This window comes from Protomyctophum parallelum (assembly GCF_964188405.1).
Source record: "Protomyctophum parallelum genome assembly, chromosome: 11".
Lineage (NCBI taxonomy): Eukaryota > Metazoa > Chordata > Actinopteri > Myctophiformes > Myctophidae > Protomyctophum > Protomyctophum parallelum.
Genome location: NC_139707.1, coordinates 8,259,294 through 8,284,352, shown reverse-complemented (window position 1 = coordinate 8,284,352; position 25,059 = coordinate 8,259,294). Strand labels below are relative to the sequence as shown.

General features: G+C 45.4%; 1 protein-coding gene across 6 annotated transcripts in view; it reads right to left on the bottom strand.

The window, feature by feature from the left end:
* Window positions 1-25,059, bottom strand: part of LOC310867291 (mitogen-activated protein kinase kinase kinase kinase 4-like) — a 162,102-nt gene that overhangs the window by 65,048 nt on the left and 71,995 nt on the right. For all 6 annotated transcript variants that reach the window (XM_083777217.1, XM_083777220.1, XM_083777215.1 and 3 more), the window contains exon 3: window positions 17,822-17,878. In XM_083777217.1, coding sequence (XP_083633343.1) covers window positions 17,822-17,878 — 57 coding nt within the window. The remainder of the gene's footprint in view (window positions 1-17,821; window positions 17,879-25,059) is intronic.

Below are 25,059 nucleotides of genomic sequence, written 5' to 3'. Positions count from 1 at the left end.
TGAGAATACACTGTATAAATGCAGTGTATGTCGTCTAATATTACAGTATGTGTATATGGTACAAGCTGCAGCGAATAGTAAACCTAGCCTCAAAAGTCATTGGGAAGAGACAGCAACAATTAGGCTGTATCTACAAGGAGGTACTTCGTAAAAAAGCTATCAAGATAGCAAACAACCTCCTCTCATCCACTCTGCAGGGAGTTAGAAAACCACCCCCTCTCATCCACTCTGCAGGGAGTTAGAAAACCACCCCCTCTCATCCACTCTGCAGGGAGTTAGAAAACCACCTCCTCTCATCCACTCTGCAGGGAGTTAGAAAACCACCTCCTCTCATCCACTCTGCAGGGAGTTAGAAAACGACCTCCTCTCATCCACTCTGCAGGGAGTTAGAAAACGACCTACTCTCATCCACTCTGCAGGGAGTTAGAAAACGACCTCCTCTCATCCACTATGCAGGGAGTTAGAAAACGACCTCCTCTCATCCACTCTGCAGGGAGTTAGAAAACGACCTCCTCTCATCCACTCTGCGGGGAGTTAGAAAACCACCTCCTCTCATCCACTCTGCGGGGAGTTAGAAAACCACCTCCTCTCATCCACTCTGCAGGGAGTTAGAAAACCACCTCCTCTCATCCACTCTGCAGGGAGTTAGAAAACCACCTCCTCTCATCCACTCTGCAGGGAGTTAGAAAACGACCTCCTCTCATCCACTCTGCAGGGAGTTAGAAAACCACCTCCTCTCATCCACTCTGCAGGGAGTTAGAAAACCACCTCCTCTCATCCACTCTGCGGGGAGTTAGAACTGCTTCCCTCTGGTAGACGGTACAAAGTACCAAAATGCCATTAAGGCACTAAATGATACCATGTCTCGCTAGATTTGTTTGTTTTTCCAATGTATTTGCCACTGTTGTCCTGCACTTTTTTGCCATCAGAAAATAAGTGTTGTTGCTGTTGTTGTAACCGTTTGTTTTTTACAGTTGAGACCGAAGACGAATTTCCACACGTGGACAATAAATGAAACTAACTAACTAACTAACTATAGGGGAATTCATACTACTTAATATAACCCATTCTGGACGGGAACCCGTTTTGGTGTTTTAACTAAGCATTATGTTATACTTTAGCTATTGAAAAATAGCAGAACTACAAGCTCATAGGTCTGCTATTTTTGAAAAATCTTGAAAATGCGGCACAAATCTTTGAATATAATATTCGACGTCAGGCCTAAAAGGGATAAAGTCTTCCCGGTGAGTTGTTTTCCGAGCATGAATTTATAGCGTCAATAAAGTCTGACATTTTGACAATGAATACACACACGGCGTGCGCAAGAGAGCACGACTTGTTATTCATAATTTATATGCGTGCGCTTCGCATCACCGCCACATCTATTGTGAACATTCTGATGGGCCGTAAATCAGGACACACAGGCGTCCAACGACGGCTCAGCCCTCGTCTTCAGACTAGACTGAGAAAAATGCATAATTACACCACTACGGTTAACTGTCCGTGGTACTTTTCGTCGTGATGCTGTCTTGCGGGCGTTGGAAGGATTTCGGTCATGATTACACGGAGGGACACGACAATAACATTCACAGCGAGAATCAAACGGGGAACAATGGGGGAACAATCGTGTCCGTTATGAGACAGGCTGGTAAGCGGTGATGTTTATCGACTGCCTGTCTGGGGAGGATATTGTGGAGAGGCCGGCATTAAAAAAAAACAACAACAACACACCGGCTGATTTGGAACAAGATAACACGAACGAACGAGATAACACGGGCTAATAAACAACCAGAGGATGTTACAGACAGACACACAGAATGATGTGCACACAGCACAGAGACACGGACCACGCACAGAATGATGTGCACACAGCACAGAGACACGGACCACGCACAGAATGATGTGCACACAGCACAGAGACACGGACCACGCACAGAAAACGTGGATGAGTCGGAAAATTGAATCACGCACACCACACACACACACACACACACACACACACACACACACACACACACACACACACACACACACACACACACACACACACACACACACACACACACACACACACACACACACAGACTGAATGAACTGCATGTTCAAACTCCTCCCATACACACACTGAATCCAAACAGAACCCTGACAGGTGGACATCACAGCGATTCCTTCCTAATAGCCACATCCTCTCATCCTTTGCCTTATGATTTGTTTCTACGGTGTAGCAGCTGGGTCTCGACACGGGAGGCCGCAGTCAAGTCATTGAGAGGCATGAGATGGAAGTGACATTTACACAAGTGGCCTCGTGTCTTGTCGTGCTCCGGAGCCGGGTGATTTAACACATCAGGTCGTGCGTTGCAGTAAACAATATAAAATAACAGTTGAGGGATTGCGTTGATATATATATTATATACCAATGTATTTCGGGATGTGTTTTCCAAAGGCTTGGTGCTGTAGGTGATGAGAATTATGTCGGCTGTTCTGTCAATATAGCCGGTGAATGAATTCCCATTTTGGAATATAGTGTAGATGAATCGTACACTTGCTAACTCATGTTTCAATATCATCCACACGGTTTTATTATCATGTAAAGGAAGTAAAACGATAAAAGAAACAGGTCCTGGGGTTGTAGAGTACGTCGGTGGTGTTACAGGCTGGCACGAGCTGGCGTGCAGGAGGCGAGACAGACGCGGTTTGAAATGTTATCAGGCTTTTCTGCTGGAGAAGGAAGAGATTACAAGGATCATGTGTGTGTCTGCTGTCCTTCTGGATTAGGAGGACACGAGAGGAGAGGGTAAAGGATAATACTGCTGAAATCCATGCATTTCGTTCCACGTGCATCCATGCGTCCATCCAGCAACGACATGGGCCTCCTGTTTGAGGGCAGCAAAGCGTGATTATTTAAGGGTATTCTTCGCATGCTGGTGCCACACGCCGATAGTAGCAGATCCATAAATATGCCATCTCCCCCTGAGTGACGCAACAGCAGCACGCAACATTGAGCATAACACTGACGTGAAACTGTGTTGCGTTCTTTATAGTAGCCTTTTTGTCGGCCCCTTTGGCCTGTCCGTGGTCTGTGTCAATGAGCTCTATGCAAAAAGCGGGCCACTACCTTACCTTCGTTAGTATCATTGGTGAAGGAAGTAAGGAAGAGGCCCGGTTTCTTTCCAGTCTGCGTGCCACAGCCAGACTCCAGAGTCTACGTGCACTTATCCAAATAAAGGGAAAGGGGAAGTAACATGTCCTGCCGTTTGGAAATGGCCGATATTGATCAAACGGGTACATCGTCAGCGGAAACATTGCTGGCATGCACGCACACACGCATGCACGTACACACACACACGGTTTCAAAACAAAATACTTTTGAATCTCAACGCTAGCAGGAGATTTCATTACCCTAAGAACTCAGACTAAACACTCTGCTGGATCACTGTCGATAGATCACATCAGTTTAGTGCCCTCAAACTAGAGGGCATAATATGTATGCATGTGTGACTTTGTGACTGTGAGACTGTGTGACTGTCTGACTGTGTGTGTGCGTGCCACATTTTCACGATTTGCATGCATACATGCACGCACGCATACATGCATACATATGCACGCACGCATACATGCATACATATGCACACACGCACGCGCCCATGTTGTTGCTGGATGCATGTAATCATGCAAATCGTGAAAATGTGGCACAAATCTTTGAATATATATTCTTTCAGAGCGAACGTTTTTAAGTCAAATCTTTGCTTCTGGGGGGTCCCTGGAACAACATATTTTCAGATGGGGGTCGGCGTCCAAATACAGATAATTCTGGGGGTCCTTGACATGAAAAAGGTCGAGCACCACCAATATAGAAACATAGGTTTTTCAGAAAAGGTTTAGGATTTAGAACTAGAAGACATTATTTTTAGTATCGGCCTGTCCTAAATTGGTTAAAAATGTGTCCTAAAATCAATAACAGCCCAGTTTGTACCAGTCAGCGATCACCCACGACTGTATCCACAAAGTAACATAAGTTAGCTTTCTCCCACCACTAATATGGGGTGGCAGTTCCATTGCATTGGAAAAAAGTAATTGGGACGATGCAATGTTTAATCTGTGGCATTTTTGTTCCATCTTGAGAGAGACGCTGTGGCGAAGGTACGCTTTGTATTTTTGTCAGAGAGGACTGCTGTACAGTATGTGGCGCAAAAGACAATTTCCATGTGCCAAATGCTGTTTGTTTAACATTATAATAATCTGTCGAGACTGCTTAACCCATTCTGTACGTGAACCCCTTTAGGTGTGTTAAGCATTATGTTATAGTTTAGCTATTGAAAAATCGTGAAAATGTCTTTCAGTTTTTAATTCAAATCTTTGCTTCTGGAGGGTCCCTGGAACAACATATTTTCAGATGGGAGGGGGGGCGCATATTACATATAATTGTTGAGGTCCTTGACATGAAATATTGAGAACCACTGATATAGAAAATGAGGGTTTTTTTAAGAAAAAGAAAAATATTTATTTTTAAATGTCAACGTCGGGCCTAAATGGCTTAAGGACTTCCACAGACCTCATGATGGGGTCAGACAGTCAGTCAGTCAGTCAGCTGAGCAGCCTTCGCTGCCAACCAGTGATTCATTCACTCAGTCAGCAGCAAGCCAGCCAGCAAGCCAGTCATTGAGTTAGTTAGCCAGGGGGGGGTTGGTCAAAACATAGCAGCAGTATGGGCCAGTAGTCGGCAAGTCAATTTGTCCAGATGGCTAGTAGTCAACAACAAGAGTTCACCAGGCAGCGGTTGGTTATGCCAAGTAACTGTCGAGCCATAGCCTGCAAGCCAGCCAGGCTGTGAGGTCATTTGTCAGCCAGCCAGCCCCAGAGATCTGGTTCTTTGTCACAAAGTCATAAAGCACATAGCGGACTCGGGTTTCACCAGAACGCTGGCAGCGGTTCTACCTCGCACAGGAACACGCACACGCACACGCACACACACACACACACACACACACACACACACACACACACACACACACACACACACACACACACACACACACACACACACACACACACACACACACACACACACACACACACACACACACACAGGGAGAGAGATGACAGACAGGCAGAGGGAGAGAGAGGGAACTTAAGGAAGGCAGGGAGGGAAGGAGGGAGACAGACAGCAGTTACAGCTGTTTAAGAGAGAAGACACTCATTATGAGGACACACACACACACACACACACACACACACACACACACACACAAATCCTGAGTGGATCCTCGCGTGTCCATTTCCACCCCGTCAGGGTTAAATTGAATCATGCCTGCCTGTTACCCTTCCTTACATCACATCAGTTTTCATTACAGACTGCTCTGCTAGTTCAATAATTGTCTTATTTATTGTCTTATATCAAATTATTGTCTTAATAGTCACATATTCCCTCACCATGCATGTCCCCCATGATATCACATATATTTCACTAAGTCACTAGTACTCTCTGTCTCTGTGTCTCTCTCTCCTCTCTCTCTCTCCTCTCCTCTCCTCCCGCTCTCTCTCTCTGTCACTGTTCCACTCACTGTCTCTCTCTCTCTCTCTCTCTCTCATTCCCTCATTCCCCCCCCCTCTGTCCGGGGTTTTCAAAACAAGGCGTCCTTTCCTCAAGCTAGTCATTATCATTCCTGGGCATAAAATGGTGGGAGGCACGGAGACACGGAGGCAGCCATCTTGGCTGTGAGCATCATCACGCACAATGCAAGCAGACCTAGAAAAGCCATCGCCATACAATCCCAGGGCGGGGGGGGGGGGGGGGACTGAGGAGCAACCACGTCGTAATGGAAAGAGGGGGAGAGAGAGAGCTTCATGACTTTCACAGAAGTATGATAAAAGACGGGGGATGTTTTAAATGGAGACACTGACAGTCCCATGGGGAGCTATGAAACTCAACACTTCACACACCTTTATGGTCACATTATAGGGAGCAGTGGGTGTGGGCAGGTGTGTGAGCATTGTTATATGTGTGTGTGTGTGTGTGTGTGTGTGTGTGTGTGTGTGTGTGTGTGTGTGTGTGTGTGCGCACGTGTAAACAGCATTGAGGAAACAGCAGTGCACATCAAGATCCTTGAACACATGCAGTGTCAGTAAGTTGTATAATAATATTGTGTAATAATCGACGTCAGGCCTAAATGGGTTAATTGACTTTATCTATATCTATCTATAAATGCACCAAATCTCTGTACGTACGTATGTCTGTAATCCACGTAACTCGAGAACCGTTTGCCCCACCGACTTCAAATTCGACAGATGTGTTCCACACCCCCAGAGGGAGTGCAGTGCCCGGTGTCGATTCGGTAGGACCCACAGTTGTCCAGAACCGCCACAAAGTGGCCATATATGGATCTGGACTGTTCTGACATCATTCTGACGGCTGCATTCCATATTTGGGCATGGCTGACAAAGAACTCCATATATGGGCATAAACGGGACACAGACATAATATCTGGGGCATGCATTTCCAACTGAGGCCGATTCTACTGTCTTCTAAATCCAGACAGTTTTCTGAAAAACCTATGTTTCTATGTCAGTGGTGCTCAACCTTTTTCCATGTCAAGGACCCCCAGAATTATCTGTATCTGTATTGACCCCCATCTGAAAATATGTAGTTCCAGGGACCTCCCAAAAGCAAACATTTGAGTTAAAAATGTTCGCTGCGAAAGAATATATATATTCAATCATGATTGGTAGACAGTAGGGTTTAATATTTTCCCGGATTTGGCTCATTTTAATTCCCGGGAATTTGCGGACCTTTTCCCGGGCTCCCGCGGGAATTCCCGTCAGAAAAAAAACAAAAGAGAAGAAAAGAAAAGTGCCCACCAAAATGCATTTATATGTATAGACACTTCATATGTTCAATAGAATTGATATTTTTTGGTTGAAAACGTTTTATTTGAACGAAATATGAACATATAGCCTGCAATAAAAAAATGTTATAGGCCTACTACGCTATTCAGAAAACGTGACGATGACACTTAAGGAGTTTGCACACGGGGGGGGGGGGGGGGGGGGGGGGAGCGTGCCTGAAGATGTCCAACACAGTTCTGGAGAGAGTGACTCGGCAGCGCAGACAGGAAATTATACGTTCTCCTCAGACATTCATTATTTTACTAAAGTGTATAATAAGCTCTGTATCTGGTTAATTGCGGGAGGATGCAGGATTCGCGGAGTCCCGCTGATTTTATCTTGACCGCCCGTGCCCGCCCGCAGGTATTTAAATACCGCCCGTGCCGCCAACATTTATGGTCCTGCTGGCTCCCGTTCCCGTTGCAGCCCTTGAGTGTGATCCATAATTCCATATAAATATCATCAAACATGTTTGAAAATGATGGGAGGGTTCAGATTGGACATTTGAGCACTCGTAGATCAGCTGGGGAAAGAACGTGCACTGTGTGAAAACTCCTTTAGTTTAAAGAACGTGCACTGTGTGAAAACTCCTTTAGTTTAAAGAACGTGCACTGTGTGAAAACTCCTTTAGTTTAAAGAACGTGCACTGTGTGAAAACTCCTTTAGTTTAAAGAACGTGCACTGTGTGAAAACTCCTTTAGTTTAAAGAACGTGCACTGTGTGAAAACTCCTTTAGTTTAAAGAACGTGCACTGTGTGAAAACTCCTTTAGTTTAAAGAACGTGCACTGTGTGAAAACTCCTTTAGTTTAAAGAACGTGCACTGTGTGAAAACTCCTTTAGTTTAAAGAACGTGCACTGTGTGAAAACTCCTTTAGTTTAAAGAACGTGCACTGTGTGAAAACTCCTTTAGTTTAAAGAACGTGCACTGTGTGAAAACTCCTTTAGTTTAAAGAACGTGCACTGTGTGAAAACTCCTTTAGTTTAAAGAACGTGCACTGTGTGAAAACTCCTTTAGTTTAAAGAACGTGCACTGTGTGAAAACTCCTTTAGTTTAAAGAACGTGCACTGTGTGAAAACTCCTTTAGTTTAAAGAACGTGCACTGTGTGAAAACTCCTTTAGTTTAAAGAACGTGCACTGTGTGAAAACTCCTTTAGTTTAAAGAACGTGCACTGTGTGAAAACTCCTTTAGTGTAAAGAACGTGCACTGTGTGAAAACTCCTTTAGTTTAAAGAACGTGCACTGTGTGAAAACTCCTTTAGTTTAAAGAACGTGCACTGTGTGAAAACTCCTTTAGTTTAAAGAACGTGCACTGTGTGAAAACTCCTTTAGTTTAAAGAACGTGCACTGTGTGAAAACTCCTTTAGTTTAAAGAACGTGCACTGTGTGAAAACTCCTTTAGTTTAAAGAACGTGCACTGTGTGAAAACTCCTTTAGTTTAAAGAACGTGCACTGTGTGAAAACTCCTTTAGTTTAAAGAACGTGCACTGTGTGAAAACTCCTTTAGTTTAAAGAACGTGCACTGTGTGAAAACTCCTTTAGTTTAAAGAACGTGCACTGTGTGAAAACTCCTTTAGTTTAAAGAACGTGCACTGTGTGAAAACTCCTTTAGTTTAAAGAACGTGCACTGTGTGAAAACTCCTTTAGTGTAAAGAACGTGCACTGTGTGAAAACTCCTTTAGTTTAAAGAACGTGCACTGTGTGAAAACTCCTTTAGTGTCATTTCTAACAAGAAAAAACAACACCTCCGGGATGACGAGTCCCGAAGAAAATTTCGGTCGGGGATTTGCGTGCCCTACCCGGGTTTGCGTACCCGGGAGGCCCGTAATCCCGGGATCCCGGCATTAAACCCTAGTAGACAGGTGCTGATGAGGGGTTGGAAAGCGTCAGGGAGTCCCTCGTTTCATGACTTGTTTGTGGAGATAGGCAAGGTTGCAGCATACGAAGAAATGGCATATAGGAGGTCCGACAGACTGGATAAATATATCCGGAAATGGGGAGGATACATAATGCTTATTGCTGTCATTGTGGTGTGAGCGCAACATCCATTTCTCTTTTATTTTTCCTTGGATACAGTGTAAATTAATATTACCCAGGTTCAATGGCATTGTCTTCATTTCTTTTTCCTCTTTTATTTGTTTTTTTATTTTTTATTAATTTTTTTATTGTATTGTCTGTATTGTATTATCTTTTCTGTAAAGGTTTCGTAGTGTAATGTATTTATTCGTTTCTTGTCTAGTTTTGTTTCATTTGTTGTCTTAATTGTTTGTATGATTATTTCATGTACATTCTCAGTTATTCCCTTGTGACTAAACTGAAAAGGCAATACAAATTTGAATCATAAAAAAAAATATATATATTCAAAGATTTGCACCACATTTTCACGATTCTTAAAAAATAGCAGATCAGGCAAGAACAGGCAGAATGTAACGTATTGAGTTATAAAGTGGCCAGATTGTATGCGCGTGGCTACAGAACTCTCCGTGTTGGAGTTGACGTTTCTCTCACGCCGTTTCCGTGCGTCAGTTTGGCCGCTTGCGTGTGTACAAATCAATGTGCTCTGACTGAGAGAGGAATCAGTAGTCACTGGTCAGGATCGATTCCCACTGGATTACGAGGACGTCACAGAGGCCTCTCTCTCTCCAGGGGGTACGATGAACAACATGAAGGGTGAGTACAAACGGAGGTCTCTACTTTCTCTGGGGTGCATAGTGCATACTTAGTTTAGACTAGTCATTGGTTAGACATGGGTTAAGGTTAGGTTTGGGTGTGCTGCCCCTGGGAGGTTAGGTTTAGGGTGAGGGTTTGAGATAGGTTGTAGTTGTAGGACTAATGACTGGTCTAACCAATGACTAGTCTAAACCAAAAACTGTCTAAACTAAGTACTGCACCCGTCTAAACTAAGTACTGCACCCCTTTCTCTCTCTCTCGTTCTCTCTCTTTTATGATAATGATGTCTTGTTGTTTCTGGACTCAACGTCCACCGCGGTCCAACAACGTAACGTTGCAGGTGGCCCCCCAGATAAATGACCGATAGTTACGTATGTAGGCCAGTGGTTCCCACACTTTTTCATGTCAAGGATCCCCAATTTGACACTAATTAACCCGCGGACCCCCATTTGAAAAGATATGCCAGGGACCCCCATAAGAGAAGATTTTTACAGTAGCAGTGATTCTCAACCATTTTAATTTCAAGGACCCCCAGTTTGGTGGCACAGTTGGTGCCGTCGCCTCACAGCTAGAAGGCTGGGGACCCCCAGGAACTCTCAAAAAAGGACACCTGGGGGTCCCCGGACCCCATTTTGGGAACCACTGATGTAGGTAACATAACAATTTAACAAGTTGACCCGTGCAGGTCTGCAACTCGGAAAGCAAATGGAACGGAAAGTACAATTTGTGTCAGGTTAAATATAATACGACTGTTTTGTAGTGTACAGCATAGATTGGGGCCCCAGAGATTAAAATCAAGTGCGTTCTGTGGCACACTGCACAAACTAAACTGGTGGCCATTGACATTAAAAAGGTTGAGAATCACTGGACTAGGCCAGGCCTCTTTCTCCCTCAATCCCCGCCCCTGGCAGAGAAATAGCAAAGGATAGAGTGTAGATAGAGTGTAGATAGATAGATAGAGAGAGAGAGAGAGAGAGAGAGAGAGAGAGAGAGAGAGAGAGAGAGAGAGAGAGAGAGAGAGTTAGAGAGAGAATAGAGAGAGAGAGAGAATAGAGATAGAGAGAGACAGACAAAGAATGGGAAGTTAGCGAACAACAGGCAAACGGAAGGCAAGATGAGAATGTTGAGTAAAACTTGACAAGTAGAATGAGGGAAGAAAACGGACGGGGAAGAGAGGAGAGATGGGAGGATGATGGAACGAGTGCGACGACGGAGGTGAAGAAAGCCGTGGCAGTCGGAGAGAGATCAAATACCTCCCATAATCCCACTGCACTTCCACTGAACTCTGCTATGAAGTGAAACAAACAACCCCTCCCTCCGTCTGTCCGTCCCTCCTCTATGCTCTCTCCATCGTTATCTCGGTCCTCAAAACACCCCCTCCCCATTTTCTATTCGTTCCTCTCTCCATTTCCTTCCGTTTTAACATGCTTCTCTCTCCTTCCCTCTACTCCCTACATACTGTTTCTCTCAACAATCAACTCGAAGGAGAAGAAGTAGGCAGAGGTGGACAGTAACTGAGTAAATGTACTTAAGTACTGTACTTAAGTACTGATTCTGAGGATTCGTACTTTACTTGAGTATTAGGTTTTTTTTTTATACTTATTACTCTTACTCGAGTGGAGTACTGAGAGTACCGAGTTTTGTCTGGCTTTCAGACATGATGTCATGAGGCAGCCAAGTCTATGCACTTTTAATGATTGGGAACCAGTTTCAGGTCCAGTTGGCACCTTTATTTTAATGTTTGGGAACCAGTTTCAGGTCCAGTTGGCACCTTTATTTTAATGTTTGGGAACCAGTTTCAGGTCCAGTTGGCACCTTTATTTTAATGGTTGGGAACCAGTTTCAGGTCCAGTTGGCACCTTTATTTTAATGGTTGGGAACCAGTTTCAGGTCCAGTTGGCACCTTTATTTTAATGTTTGGGAACCAGTTTCAGGTCCAGTTGGCACCTTTTTTTTAATGTTTGGGAACCAGTTTCAGGTCCAGTTGGCACCTTTATTTTAATGTTTGGGAACCCGTTTCAGGTCCAGTTGGCACCTTTTTTTTAATGTTTGGGAACCAGTTTCAGGTCCAGTTGGCACCTTCATTTTAGGGCAACCCCCCAAAATTGTGTGACAATTAATCGTCAACTTAAATGTGTAGCGATGTCAGTCCTAATCATTGGACCCTCTGCGTTTCTTCCTCAGTGTAATCTTCTCATCATGTGGCTCGCTCTCTCCTCCTCCCTTTTCTCCTCTTCCCTCTTCCACCACTTTCTCTCTGTCCGTCTAGCTCTCCACGTCTCGTTCACGCTCTCTGTACAACAGGAAGTGGTATATGGGTCATATGCTGAGATGGAGAGAGAGAGAGAGAGAGACATCCTCTCTCTCTTACTCTGTTTCTACTTGCGTCTTGTGTCTGCAGGCCTAAGGCCTAAAGCTATAGGTGGTGATGGGGACAGATCTTTCGGGGAAACTGAGAAAGTGTCTCCACGCGCGTTCGTGCGTGCAGACGGACGAGAGAAGTGACACACCATGCGGTAATGTGTGCAAAAAAGAAATATCAAGCTTTTCACACTTTCACACTCTTCTTCCCCCCCCCCCTCAACAAACGCAGAGCCAGCTAACACAGTGGTTGCCAAACCTTTTAACTTTCAGAGAGATTAGACGTTTGCCCGGGACCCGGAAAAATCACAGGAGCAGATCTACAAGCACAGGGATGGACGGATGGCGGAATGTCCATTATCATGGTCAACCCATTTAGACCCGAGAATATATATTCAAAGATTTGCGCCACATTTTTACGATTTTTCAAAAATAGCAGACCTACAAGCTCGTATGAGCTTGTAGGCCGGGCACCCATTTTGGTGTCAGCATCATGTTATGTTTTAGCTAAACATAACATAAAAAATAGCAGATCTACAAAAATAGCAGATCTACAAGCTCATATCGCGCCACCGAGTGGCGCGATACGAGCTTGTAGGTCTGCTATTTTTGAAAAATCGAAGAACGACTGACATTTTTAGAATCTGATCTCAGGTCAGAATGGGTTAATCAGACCAGTGTGTGTCCGGCGGAAACCTCGTATGAATCTGATCTCAGGTCAGAATGGGTTAAGGCCAGGCGGACGGACGGTAGAATGTCCATTATCATGGATAGGCCAGATGAGAGGGCTCATGTGACTGTCGTTATGACGAAGATGACACAGGGCGTCTCCGCTGACCTCCACTGACCATTTCAGATTAGAATTTAACACGTTGCTTCTCAAACCGTTTCATGTGAAATGTGAAATTATTCAAATTATAAAACCCCAAATAAATATATGTACAGTGTATTTGGCCGCCACTCCCCGCCCATTATCACTGTACTGTACTGGCACACCCAAAAGCATCATATATACAGTTGCGTGTGTGTTGCGCACAGCCACCCAGCCACACACATACAGTATAGCTCCGTAAGGGAGTGGTTGCACCACTCAAAAAATAGCTGATCTACAATATCAAAACGTGTCGCAATGCGATGCGTTTTGATCTTGTAGATCGGACAGTAATATGCAACGTGGCCCTCTGGAAAGCTCTCCATGCTCAAAGTGCCCACCCATGCAGGAAGTGATACTGTGAGCTTCAATTACTCAAACACTTTGTCTCTGCTTACGGCTGCCTAAACACCGTTAACCACTTAAACCCTACATATTCTGAGGGAAAACTTTTGCAGAAAATAGCAGATCTACAAGCTTAGTGTAGCTTGTAGATCTGCTATTTGTAAGGAATATATTCCCCCAAGATTCCCATAAGCTTAGTAGCTTGTAGATCTGCTATTTGTAAGGAATATATTCCACCAAGATTCCCATAAGCTTAGTAGCTTGTAGATCTGCTATTTGTAAGGAATATATTCCACCAAGATTCCCATAAGCTTAGTACTGTAGCTTGTAGATCTGCTATTTGTAAGGAATATATTCCACCAAGATTCCCATAAGCTTAGTAGCTTGTAGATCTGCTATTTGTAAGGAATATATTCCACCAAGATCCCCATAAGCTTAGTAGCTTGTAGATCTGCTATTTGTAAGGAATATATTCCCCCAAGATTCTCATAAGCTTAGTATTGTAGCTTGTAGATCTGCTATTTGTAAGGAATATATTCCACCAAGATTCCCATAAGCTTAGTAGCTTATGGGAATGGTGTTTCCCATAAGCTATAGATAAGACATCATCTCTTGTTTGCTATTGTCTGGGAAGATATTTAATGTAGAACGGAAACAGAAAATACACTAGCATAGAGCCCTGAGAGGCGCGCGCGCACACACACACACACACACACACACACACACACACACACACACACACACACACACACACACACACACACACACACACACACACACACACACACACACACACACACACACACACACACACACACACACACACACACACACACACACACACACACACACACACACACACAGTGTGCATAATGCGTGCATGTCGATTGTCGACGATGAGGTCTTATTTTTAAAACTAGATCGGTGCCCAGCACAGAGTCGGTAACGATGGAAGTTGGAGATCCATGCCCAGCCCCAACCGGCAATGCAATACCCGTTGTACCTGTCTGTCTGTGACCCTTTTATGCCCATATATGGAGATGTACAGCCTAGGTGAGGTCCACTGGCAGAGCCTGACCAGAGCCTTTCGTAGTGGTTCTGGACATATCCGACCCTGTCTGTGGTGGTGTGGAACGCATGTCTCAAATTTGAGGTCGGTGGGCCGAACGGTTCTCGAGTTACGTGAAGTACACACAGAGACCTGGTGCATTTATACTACAGATAAGACATCATCTCTCGTTTAAAACAGTATAGCTCTTCTCTACTTCATCATCTGCTCCATGGTCAGCAGGCGATAGAGGACAAAAGCAGAAGCCTCTCTACCACTTGTAACCCTGAAATCATTACTCTTCTTTTTTTAGGGGCGGGGAGTTGAGGAATATAATGTAGACATGAGCCATGAGGGACTGTCTGGCTGGGAGAGGATGAGCTGTTTTGGCACACGCTGTGACAGGGAGCATCCGAGCTAGGAACCAGCAGCTATTTACTGTCTGTAGCCCCTCGGATGGAACCGTACTCCATCTCCTCCACACAGAGGAGCTAGGAACCAGCAGCTATTCACTGTCTGTAACCCCTCGGATGGAACCGTACTCCATCTCCTCCACACAGAGGAGCTAGGAACCAGCAGCTATTCACTGTCTGTAACCCCTCTGATGGAACCGTACTCCATCTCCTCCACACAGAGGAGCTAGGAACCAGCAGCTATTCACTGTCTGTAACCCCTCGGATGGAACCGTACTCCATCTCCTCCACACAGAGGAGCTAGGAACCAGCAGCTATTCACTGTCTGTAGCCCCTCGGATGGAACCGTACTCCATCTCCTCCACACAGAGGAGCTAGGAACCAGCAGCTCTTTACTGTCTGTAACCCCTCGGATGGAACCGTACTCCATCTCCTCCACACAGAGGAGCTAGGAACCAGCAGCTATTCACTGTCTGTAACCCCTCTGATGGAACCGTACTCCATCTCCTCCACACAGAGGAGCTAGGAACCAGCAGCTATTCACTGTCTGTAACCCCTCTGATGGAACCGTACTCCATCTCCTCCACACAGAGGAGCTAGGAACCAGCAGCTCTTTACTGTCTGTAGCCCCTCGGATGGAACCGTACTCCATCTCCTCCACACAGAGGAGCTAGGAACCAGCAGCTATTCACTGTCTGTAACCCCTCGGCCTCGGATGGAACCGTACTCCATCTCCTCCACACAGAGGAGCTAGGAACCAGCAGCTATTTACTGTCTGTAACCCCTCTGATGGAACCATACTCCAACTCCACACAGAGGAGCTAGGAACCAGCAGCTATTTACTGTCTGTAACCCCTCTGATGGAACCGTACTCCATCTCCTCCACACAGAGGAGCTAGGAACCAGCAGCTCTTTACTGTCTGTAGCCCCTCGGATGGAACCGTACTCCATCTCCTCCACACAGAGGAGCTAGGAACCAGCAGCTCTTTACTGTCTGTAGCCCCTCGGATGGAACCGTACTCCATCTCCTCCACACAGAGGAGCTAGGAACCAGCAGCTCTTTACTGTCTGTAACCCCTCGGATGGAACCGTACTCCATCTCCTCCACACAGAGGAGCTAGGAACCAGCAGCTATTCACTGTCTGTAACCCCTCGGATGGAACCGTACTCCATCTCCTCCACACAGAGGAGCTAGGAACCAGCAGCTCTTTACTGTCTGTAGCCCCTCGGATGGAACCGTACTCCATCTCCTCCACACAGAGGAGCTAGGAACCAGCAGCTATTCCAGGTGGAGCGAAATCCATTCACGACGACGACGTACGTTGCGACGTCTATTTTTTCCGTCGCAACGTATATTCGAGTACGTCCTGGCGTAAATATCAATTCGTCCCGGCAGAACGGACTCGTCGCGGCTATATCTACCCGTTTGCGACGTAATAGGTTGACTATTATTTTCCGTCGCGCCAGAACGGGACTCGTCGCAGCTATATCTACCCGTTGTGGCGTGAGCTGGACTCGTCGCGACAGAACGTGACTCGTCGCGGCTATATCTACCCGTTTGCGACGTAATAGGTTGACTTTGTTATATGCCCGGTGCGCGGTGCCCTGCGCTGCCCTGCGCTGCCCTGCGCTGCCCTGCGCCCTGCGCGGTGGCCTGGCACGTGTGCCAGGCCACCGCGTGCACCTTGGACCGCGTGGACCCGTACCGCCCGGGGGTATTATCATTAACCCCCGTGCGCTCTGATCCACAAGGCGCACGGGGCTGCGCAGAACCGCGCTCTGAGCTTGTAGATCAGATGCCGGCCGACAGACAGACAGACAGACAGACAGACAGACAGACAGACAGACAGACAGACAGACAGACAGTCAATGCGCTATACGAGCGCGGTGAGCTTTGAATATAGCCGTGTATATAAATTAAATTCATATGTCCTTGTAGGTTATCTATCAGCCCCCCCCCCCCCCCCTATACGCAGCAAGTGCAAAGGGGGGACCCCCCCCCCCTCCAAGGGTCCACATGGGGTAGGGGGGGGGGAGGCACACGGATAGGAGCACAAGCGCTCAGACGCTCACACACACACACACACACACACACACACACACACACACACACACAGACGGACCCCCGTGGACTACCGTGATCCCCAGGGGTCCACAGACGTGGGTCGGGCCATCCCGTATAGGAGCTGGTAGATCTGCTATTTTCGGTGGGCAGGTGACAGCTCTGGAACGCAGGGTCGCCTGGGGACGGCGAAGGGCTCCACGGAACCGGACCGGCAAGGTGCACGCGGTGGCCTGGCACACGTGCCAGGCCACCGCGCAGGGCGCAGGGCGGACCGGCAAGGTGCACGCGGTGGCCTGGCACACGTGCCAGGCCACCGCGCAGGGCGCAGGGCAGCGCAGGGCACCGCGCACCGGGCATATAACAAAGTCAACCTATTACGTCGCAAACGGGTAGATATAGCCGCGACGAGTCACGTTCTGTCGCGACGAGTCCAGCTCACACCACAACGGGTAGATATAGCTGCGACGAGTCCCGTTCTGGCGCGACGGAAAATAATAGTCAACCTATTACGTCGCAAACGGGTAGATATAGCCGCGACGAGTCCGTTCTGCCGGGACGAATTGATATTTACGCCAGGACGTACTCGAATATACGTTGCGACGGAAAAAATAGACGTCGCAACGTACGTCGTCGTCGTGAATGGATTTCGCTGTCTCTCAGCTATTCACTGTCTGTAGCCCCTCGGATGGAACGGTACTCCATCTCCTCCACACAGAGGAGCTATAGGAACCAACAGCTCTTTACTGTCTGTAACCCCTCGGATGGAACCGTAGTAGCGTACTCCAAATTAAATTAAACTGTACATCACATATTTTCACTGGTACTCTATTGGTCTGAATATTCCTTTTTTTCTCCAAAGGAAATATCCTAATCAATGTTCTTTTTCCACAAATTATTCTTGAAAAATGGGAGTCATCTTATAATCAGAGTAGTGTTATATTCTGCACAATACGGTAACGGTATATAGGGCTTAAATGGTTAATACATGATTTTGTGACACACACACACACACACACACACACACACACACACACACACACACACACACACACACACACACACACACACACACACACACACACACACACACACACACACACACACACACACACACACACACACACACACACACACACACACACACACACACACACACAGTTTGCTGACCTCTGTGACATCCATGACCTTGATGGCGGCCAGTTGTCCAGTCTTGACATGTCGACCCTGGAGAGGAAACAGAGGGAACCATGAGTTGAGGTGAAACAGTATTTCATTTAAAACATTTCAGTAACCCTCCCTTGGAGCAATTTCACAGCACATCAAGTATAATCAAGACAACCCGTAAACCTAAACCAATGCAGTTATTATTGAAGCCTTAAAACAAGTGGAGAGGCCAAACATAAACACAGGAATTTGCATCTTTCTCTCTTTGGGTTATACCCTATAAGTGGCCCCGTTTACAGCTTCACATTCTCAGCTGCACTACAAGTTTTCCCACAGCTTTCCTTTTAATATACTACTCTGCCCTTCTGCCGGTTGGCCGTTTAAAAAACAAAGAACACAGTCACAACAATCTGATTGACTCCACAATACCAGGCAAAAAAAAAAACACAATACGTATAAATCCAAATCACGGTGAATCAATGCCAATCAAGATTAAAATTTTTTTATAATTTTTTTTGAAGGGAGCTAGTCACCACAACCATGTAGCAACAATAGTAAAATAAATTAACAAACAATAGTAGCAATGCTACACAAATAAAGACCAAGAACAATAACAGAATAGCGGTAAGGAGAGAATTGAACTCCATTGTACATTGTTGACATCATCACCTTTATTTATACTCTGAACAGCAAGCCTTCATTTTCTTTTTCTTTTTTTTTAAGATATTCTTTTTGCGGCTTACGCCTTTTATTGATTTTTTTAAGGGACAGATAGTAGGCTGACAGGAAAGGGGAGAGAGATGGGGGGATGACATGCGGTAAAGGCCGTGTCGGGTCCGGGAGTCGAACCCGCGGCACACCGCGACTGGATCACCAGTCCGGTGCCCAGACCGTTACGCTACGGCCTGGGCCAAGCCTTCATTTTCTATGTAGCCGAGGTTTACTATACACAGAATACAGTCAAAAACAATACATCAAACAACATTATAAATCAGGATAAATTACAAAGGAACTTTATACAGAACAACCATCAGTAAAATAGATCAATTGAAGCAGGAGCAATCACGGTGAAAAATGTTCTGGAGCATTCCTTTGAACTGACCGAAGGATGGCAGGGAGCTCAGTTTTAAAGAGTTTTGGAGTTCACATATACTGTGTACTAAGTGTACATATTTTTTTCGGGAATCGAACCAAGTCAGGCCTCACTCTGATTGTGGTACGTGCCTCAACCATCTGGGCTTTCCAGTGCCCCATGGTTTCCATGTGCATACACAATGTTGTTTTCGTCAACTATCTTTTTTCACTGACGAGAAATAAATGGAAACTAAATGAAAACTAAGCCATGATGACTAAAACTAAGACAACAATTTCGTCAACAGATACAAACTAGACTAAAATGTTAGGAAGAGACTAGTGGACAAGATATCCAGTATAAGTCATTTTACACTTGGTTGCATGCTGAAAATAACATATTGGCTATTTTCAGCAAATGTAAACAGTCATTAGGACGGCATCAAGGCCTGCCAAAATACATTTTTGTCGACTAAATCAACTGTAGATTTAGTCGACTAAAGTCTTATGATATTTAGTCAACTAACACTAAAACATTCCAAAGATTTGACGCACATTTTCACGATTTTTCAAAAAATAGCCGAGTGCGGCGCTATGAACTTGTAGATCAGCTAATTTTCAATAGCTAAAGTATAACTTAATGCTTAAAACACCAAAAGGGGTTCCCGCCCAAAATGGATTAAGGCTCTGTTCCATTTAGTGTGCAGTTGGTTCTCAAACTTTTTAAATTCAAGGAACCCAATAATAGTACAAATGGACCATTTTGGAACCCACTCAAGGACACTTTGAGAATCACTGGTGTAGGAGGAGCGTTTCCACTGAGCCAACATGCACAATAGCAGCAACGCTGACTCTGTTTGACCAGAATGGAACAGAGCCTTCATTAGAATCATCGGTAACACCTGTGAAGGAAGTAGGGAAGTGGCCCAAGTTCTTTCCAAAATGGCGTTTAAGTATATGCATATAGCCTATTAGGCTCACAAAACAAACTGTAGACAGCTAGCGATACAGAGCCACATTTTTACAGTCAATATTTACTGCTGCTTATACAAAGACTGGCTTGTATTCTGGTCGTTGTGTCGTAATAAATAAATATATATATTATAGAAATATAATACAAAGCGAGTCAATATGTCAGCGGCTACAGCATGACATCATCGCCCTGCAGTGGTGTGGAAGTAACAGAATAGGAGGGAGAAAAGTGAAACACCGGCAGACACAGGAGGGGTCAGACGGGGGCTGTCTGACCGCGTGTGTGTTGAGTACACGCACCCGTCCGTGTGTGTGTGTGTGTGTGTGTGTGTGTGTGTGTGTGTGTGTGTGTGTGTGTACACATGTGCACGCAAGCATGCATGCATTTATCGGGCTTTTAAGACCACCATGTGATAAGGTTTCCTTTTGTCTGAGCCAGGACTGTGACACCTGAGCTAGGCATGACGACCCCCCTAGCCCCCCCCCCCCCCCCCCCCCCCCCCTCCCTGTCTGAATGAGATGGTGCAGTCCAGGAGCTGAGTGATGAGGGATTAACCCACTTCAGCTGAGTTGCGGGGGTTAATGAAAGGGTCACGGCTTTGGTGGTGTGATGGGGGGGGGGGGGGGGCTCTGAATTCTCTGCAGGTTTGGTACTGTGGGAAAGGAAAGGTGACTCCCTCTCAAGAAGATGGAAGGACAGATAGCAGCGTGACATTGCACGGACTGGACACAGGCATGGGTCATGCTCGTTTCACAGCACACAGATGTTTAGAACCTAGGAGTATAAGAAGAACCTTGCACAACTTCAAGCACTTTTAAGTACTATAGTACAACCAGTCACTACTTTGATTGTTTTGTTGAGGGGGGGGCGCTAGCCGCTCCCATGTCTGGGCTTTCGGAATTATGTCATGTGGTGCAGAGTCTATAGACTTTTAGGGCTGTATTTTGCGTGTCTTAACTTAAGTACCAGGTCTTATTACTTAACTTAAGACCTGGAGGCGTGACCAATGCCATTTGGCTATTCTGAGTGGCCAAAGAGCATTGACCACGACTCCAGGTCTTAAGTTAAGTAATAAGACCTGGTACTTAACCCATTCTGAACGGGAACCCATTTTGGTGTTAGCACTATGTTGTGCTTTAGCTATTGAAAAATAGCAGATCTACAAGCTCATAGCGCGCCACCGAGTAGCGCGCTATGAGCTTGTAGGTCTGCTATTTTTGAAAAATCGAAGAACGACATTTTCAAACATACATTTTTAGAATCTGATCTCAGGTCAGAATGGGTTAAGACACGCAAAATACAGCCCTTAATGTTTTTTTAGAGCCCTTTTGCCTGGTAGTGTTTGTTTAAAAAAAAAGGTTGATTTAATTTGTATTGATGATGACTTGCTTCAATGTCATGAAGAACCAGAACAATAATAATGTAGACTCTAATGCACCTGTACAAAAGACATTGATAAGGAACACCATAGTGTATTAGTAGTGAACGTTGAATCATCGCCTCAGTAAAATCCTCAGATCAATTAACACTAAGGATTTAGCCGTGTATAGGCAGCGGACAATGACGAAAGTACTGCAAGTAGGTATAGAGAGATAAAGGAAGGTGTAATTAAAGCTCCATCGGCAAATCATCACGGCATCGCCGACTGCGTCTGCGTGTGATTACAGAGTCCATCTCAGTGTTTGAAATGACAATAAAACAAAGCCTTGCTGGAATGGGCCAGACAGCAGCCGGCAGCAGCATGGAGGACACATCTCGCAGGAACAGAGACGGCGACGTAATGAGGGAGGAAGATGAAGAGCGTACTGGCAGAGGGAGGAAGATGAAGAGCGTACTGGCAGAGGGAGGAAGATGAAGAGCGTACTGGCAGAGGGAGGAAGATGAAGAGCGTACTGGCAGAGGGAGGAAGATGAAGAGCGTACTGGCAGAGGGAGGAAGATGAAGAGCGTACTGGCAGAGGGAGGAAGATGAAGAGCGTACTGGCAGAGGGAGGAAGATGAAGAGCGTACTGGCAGAGGGAGGAAGATGAAGAGCGTACTGGCAGAGGGAGGAAGATGAAGAGCGTACTGGCAGAGGGAGGAAGATGAAGAGCGTACTGGCAGAGGGAGGAAGATGAAGAGCGTACTGGCAGAGGGAGGAAGATGAAGAGCGTACTGGCAGAGGGAGGAAGATGAAGAGCGTACTGGCAGGCAGCAAGGCGGTACGAGAGAGACAGAGACACACAACGCAGCCCAAAACACGGTTATAATACAGAGCAGGGAGAGAGAGAGACGGAGGGAAGACGAGACAGATGATGAGGCGAGCAAATCGGGAGCGACTTGGAGACGGTCATAAAAAACAACTTCTACGAGCGGCTGCCCCGTTTCGCCAACTCGACTGTGTCTCTACGTTCCTTCCCCTTTTCGTGACCTTCTAAACCTTCCAACTACGCCTAGTTCTTCGTGTGAGTCAGTACGGTTCTCAAACTGTATACCCTAAATTCTATACCCTAAAACAATATATAATGTATCCGATTTAATTTAGCCAATTTACAGCCTATCACAGTCATGATGTGAGGTGGTTTTGAGGAAGGTGTCCCAAACAAACACTGCTGTCACCCAATAACTTGCTGGAGAGAAGATTCAAGGGGAAAATCCCAGTCCCTTTGACATTTCCAAACTGCAAGTTGCGGTTGACAAAGAACAAATTGGGCCATCTGAGCCGTGAAGTATGGTTGTCCAGATAGGATAAGGTGATCGGAAATCGGAAATCTCATGATTTTCAAAAGATCGGAATCGGGGAGAAAAGATCTGATTTTTAATTGTCTAATGTAAAACTCAAAGAAAGATGTACAGTATAAGCAATGATGAGATTTTGTAAAAACAGTTGTATTTATGCTAGTTGTTTTCCTTCTGGTCTCAGTCAGAGATCATCAATCAAAGACTATATTCACACTCAGAGGCGTGAAAGACACCTATGAAGGAAATGCAACCCCCGCTATGCATGATGGGATAGGTGTCTGTAGTATACTCTCTCTGAATGAGAGATACTCTTTAAGAGTTTTAACTTGACTTCAGTTCTATAAGCTGTAGAACTGTATTCACTCTAATTAACCAATACATCATTATGTTGCTATGATTCCATGCTTTCATAGAAAGAAAATAAAACACAATGACAGTCATTCTAATAAAAGTATAGTCACATTTTGCCTATCAATAATTGAAAGGCAACACAACAGACTACACCAGAATGACATACATTAAGATATTTGCTATTGTGATATGGCATAAGTGTTTAAAAATATAAAGATCGGATCGGGAAAGATCGCTATCGGTATGTCTCAAAATCAAATGATCGGAATTGCGAGCAAAGAAACGTCATCGGGACATCCCTACCGTTAAGTATTGTAAGTTAGTGTTATTATGACCTCAGCGCACAGACACCTTAACTTAAAACTTACTTATGGTACTTTTAACGTAATTGAATTGTGTGTGTGTGTGTGTGTGTGTGTGTGTGTGTGTGTGTGTGTGTGTGTGTGTGTGTCCGTTTGCTTGCTAGTGAGAACCAGAAAGGCCCGTTGACCTCCTTAGGCCTCTGGTGCACACCGGTAGCATATCAATCTTCCAGCCGCATGGCTTCTATTACACTCCACTGCTGAGTCATGCATTTCCATAAGACACCGCCACCCACCAATGACCTCTGAAAGGGTGAAATGGACCTGCAAAAGGTCAAATTATACTCTTTCAAGTATTTATTCTTTTGAGCCCAGAAGTAGCCCGACTCCCCCAAAAAGAAAAAAAGGTCGGCGATTAGATTTATTCTGATAATAAAATAAAATACGGGAACTCGGTGGCACAGGGGTACATGTGCTGCCAATCTCCACAGGCGCTAAAATAGGCGGGTTCGAATCCTCCATGGTGCCAGAGGCACTGCCTATGAATTGGCCGGGGCATTCCAACGAACACATGTGGCCGTGTTCGTGGGAGGAAGCCGACAGTGGAGGCCGACGGTGATGTCTGTTCTCTGTTGCTGCACTCGAGGTGGGCTAGGGTAACTGTTCAGTAAGGTGTGGAACTATAGACACCTACAGGTGGGCTAGGGTAACTGTTCAGTAAGGTGTGGAACTATAGACACCTACAGGTGGGCTAGGGTAACTGTTCAGTAAGGTGTGGAACTATAGACACCTACAGGTGGGCTAGGGTAACTGTTCAGTAAGGTGTGGAACTATAGACACCTACAGGTGGGCTAGGGTAACTGTTCAGTAAGGTGTGGAACTATACGAACGAACAGCTTGTTCTTCCACATGCGTTACAGTACGTCCTCCTGGTGAAACTCCTCACTGTGTCAAGTGAAAAGAAGGAGACTCGATAGCATGCGCATATTTTTGGGAAAAGTCGTGAACGTCTGTGCGGTACCTAGGACCAACTGTAGGAGTCAGCAGTGACAAAGGGACTTTAATATACAGGGAGTCAGGAATTGGCATGATTAACAAGTAAATTGGGAGAAAAAGGAAGTGGGAACAAGATGTAGTAGCTGGATCCACAACTAATAATCAGAATTTTTTTTGCCTCAAAATAATCCATTACAGGCTTCAGTATGCACCCAGGGAAGCATTTCATATTCTACTACTCAAACAACGTATACACATGAAAGTGTAGTGCAGACACAAATGCACACCTAAGTAACTACGCAAAAACTAATATAGAAATCTCAATCCTATGCACTCCATCCCTTCTCACACACACTCAACTATCTGCACGTGCACACAGTGATTTAAAGAACAGAGTACTATGAAGCGCACACACACTCACTCTCTCTTCCTAGCTTAATGGCTCTTCCGTCTGGCCTCATTACCTCACCTTGAGAATTTTGTACTATCACTGAGGAGGCTCTGTTTAGAAATCTGCAGCCCCATGAGAACAAGCAGAGAGAGATAGACAGAGAGAGAGAGAGAGACTGAAAAGGTGGATAGAATCACAGTGCTACTTTAACACAAGAATTGTTACACTCTCAAGAGGTAAATGTAATCAGTGCAATCAGTAAAATAGTCTAAGCAGGATAATCTAAGCAGGATAACAACATGGGTCTTCCCGCTAGGGATGCTCCGATCACGTTTTTGGGGGCCGATCCCGATCACCGATCTTTTTTTTTTAAATCGGCTTATTCCGATCCCGATCTTTTTTAATAATATTATTTATTATTATTATTATTATTATTA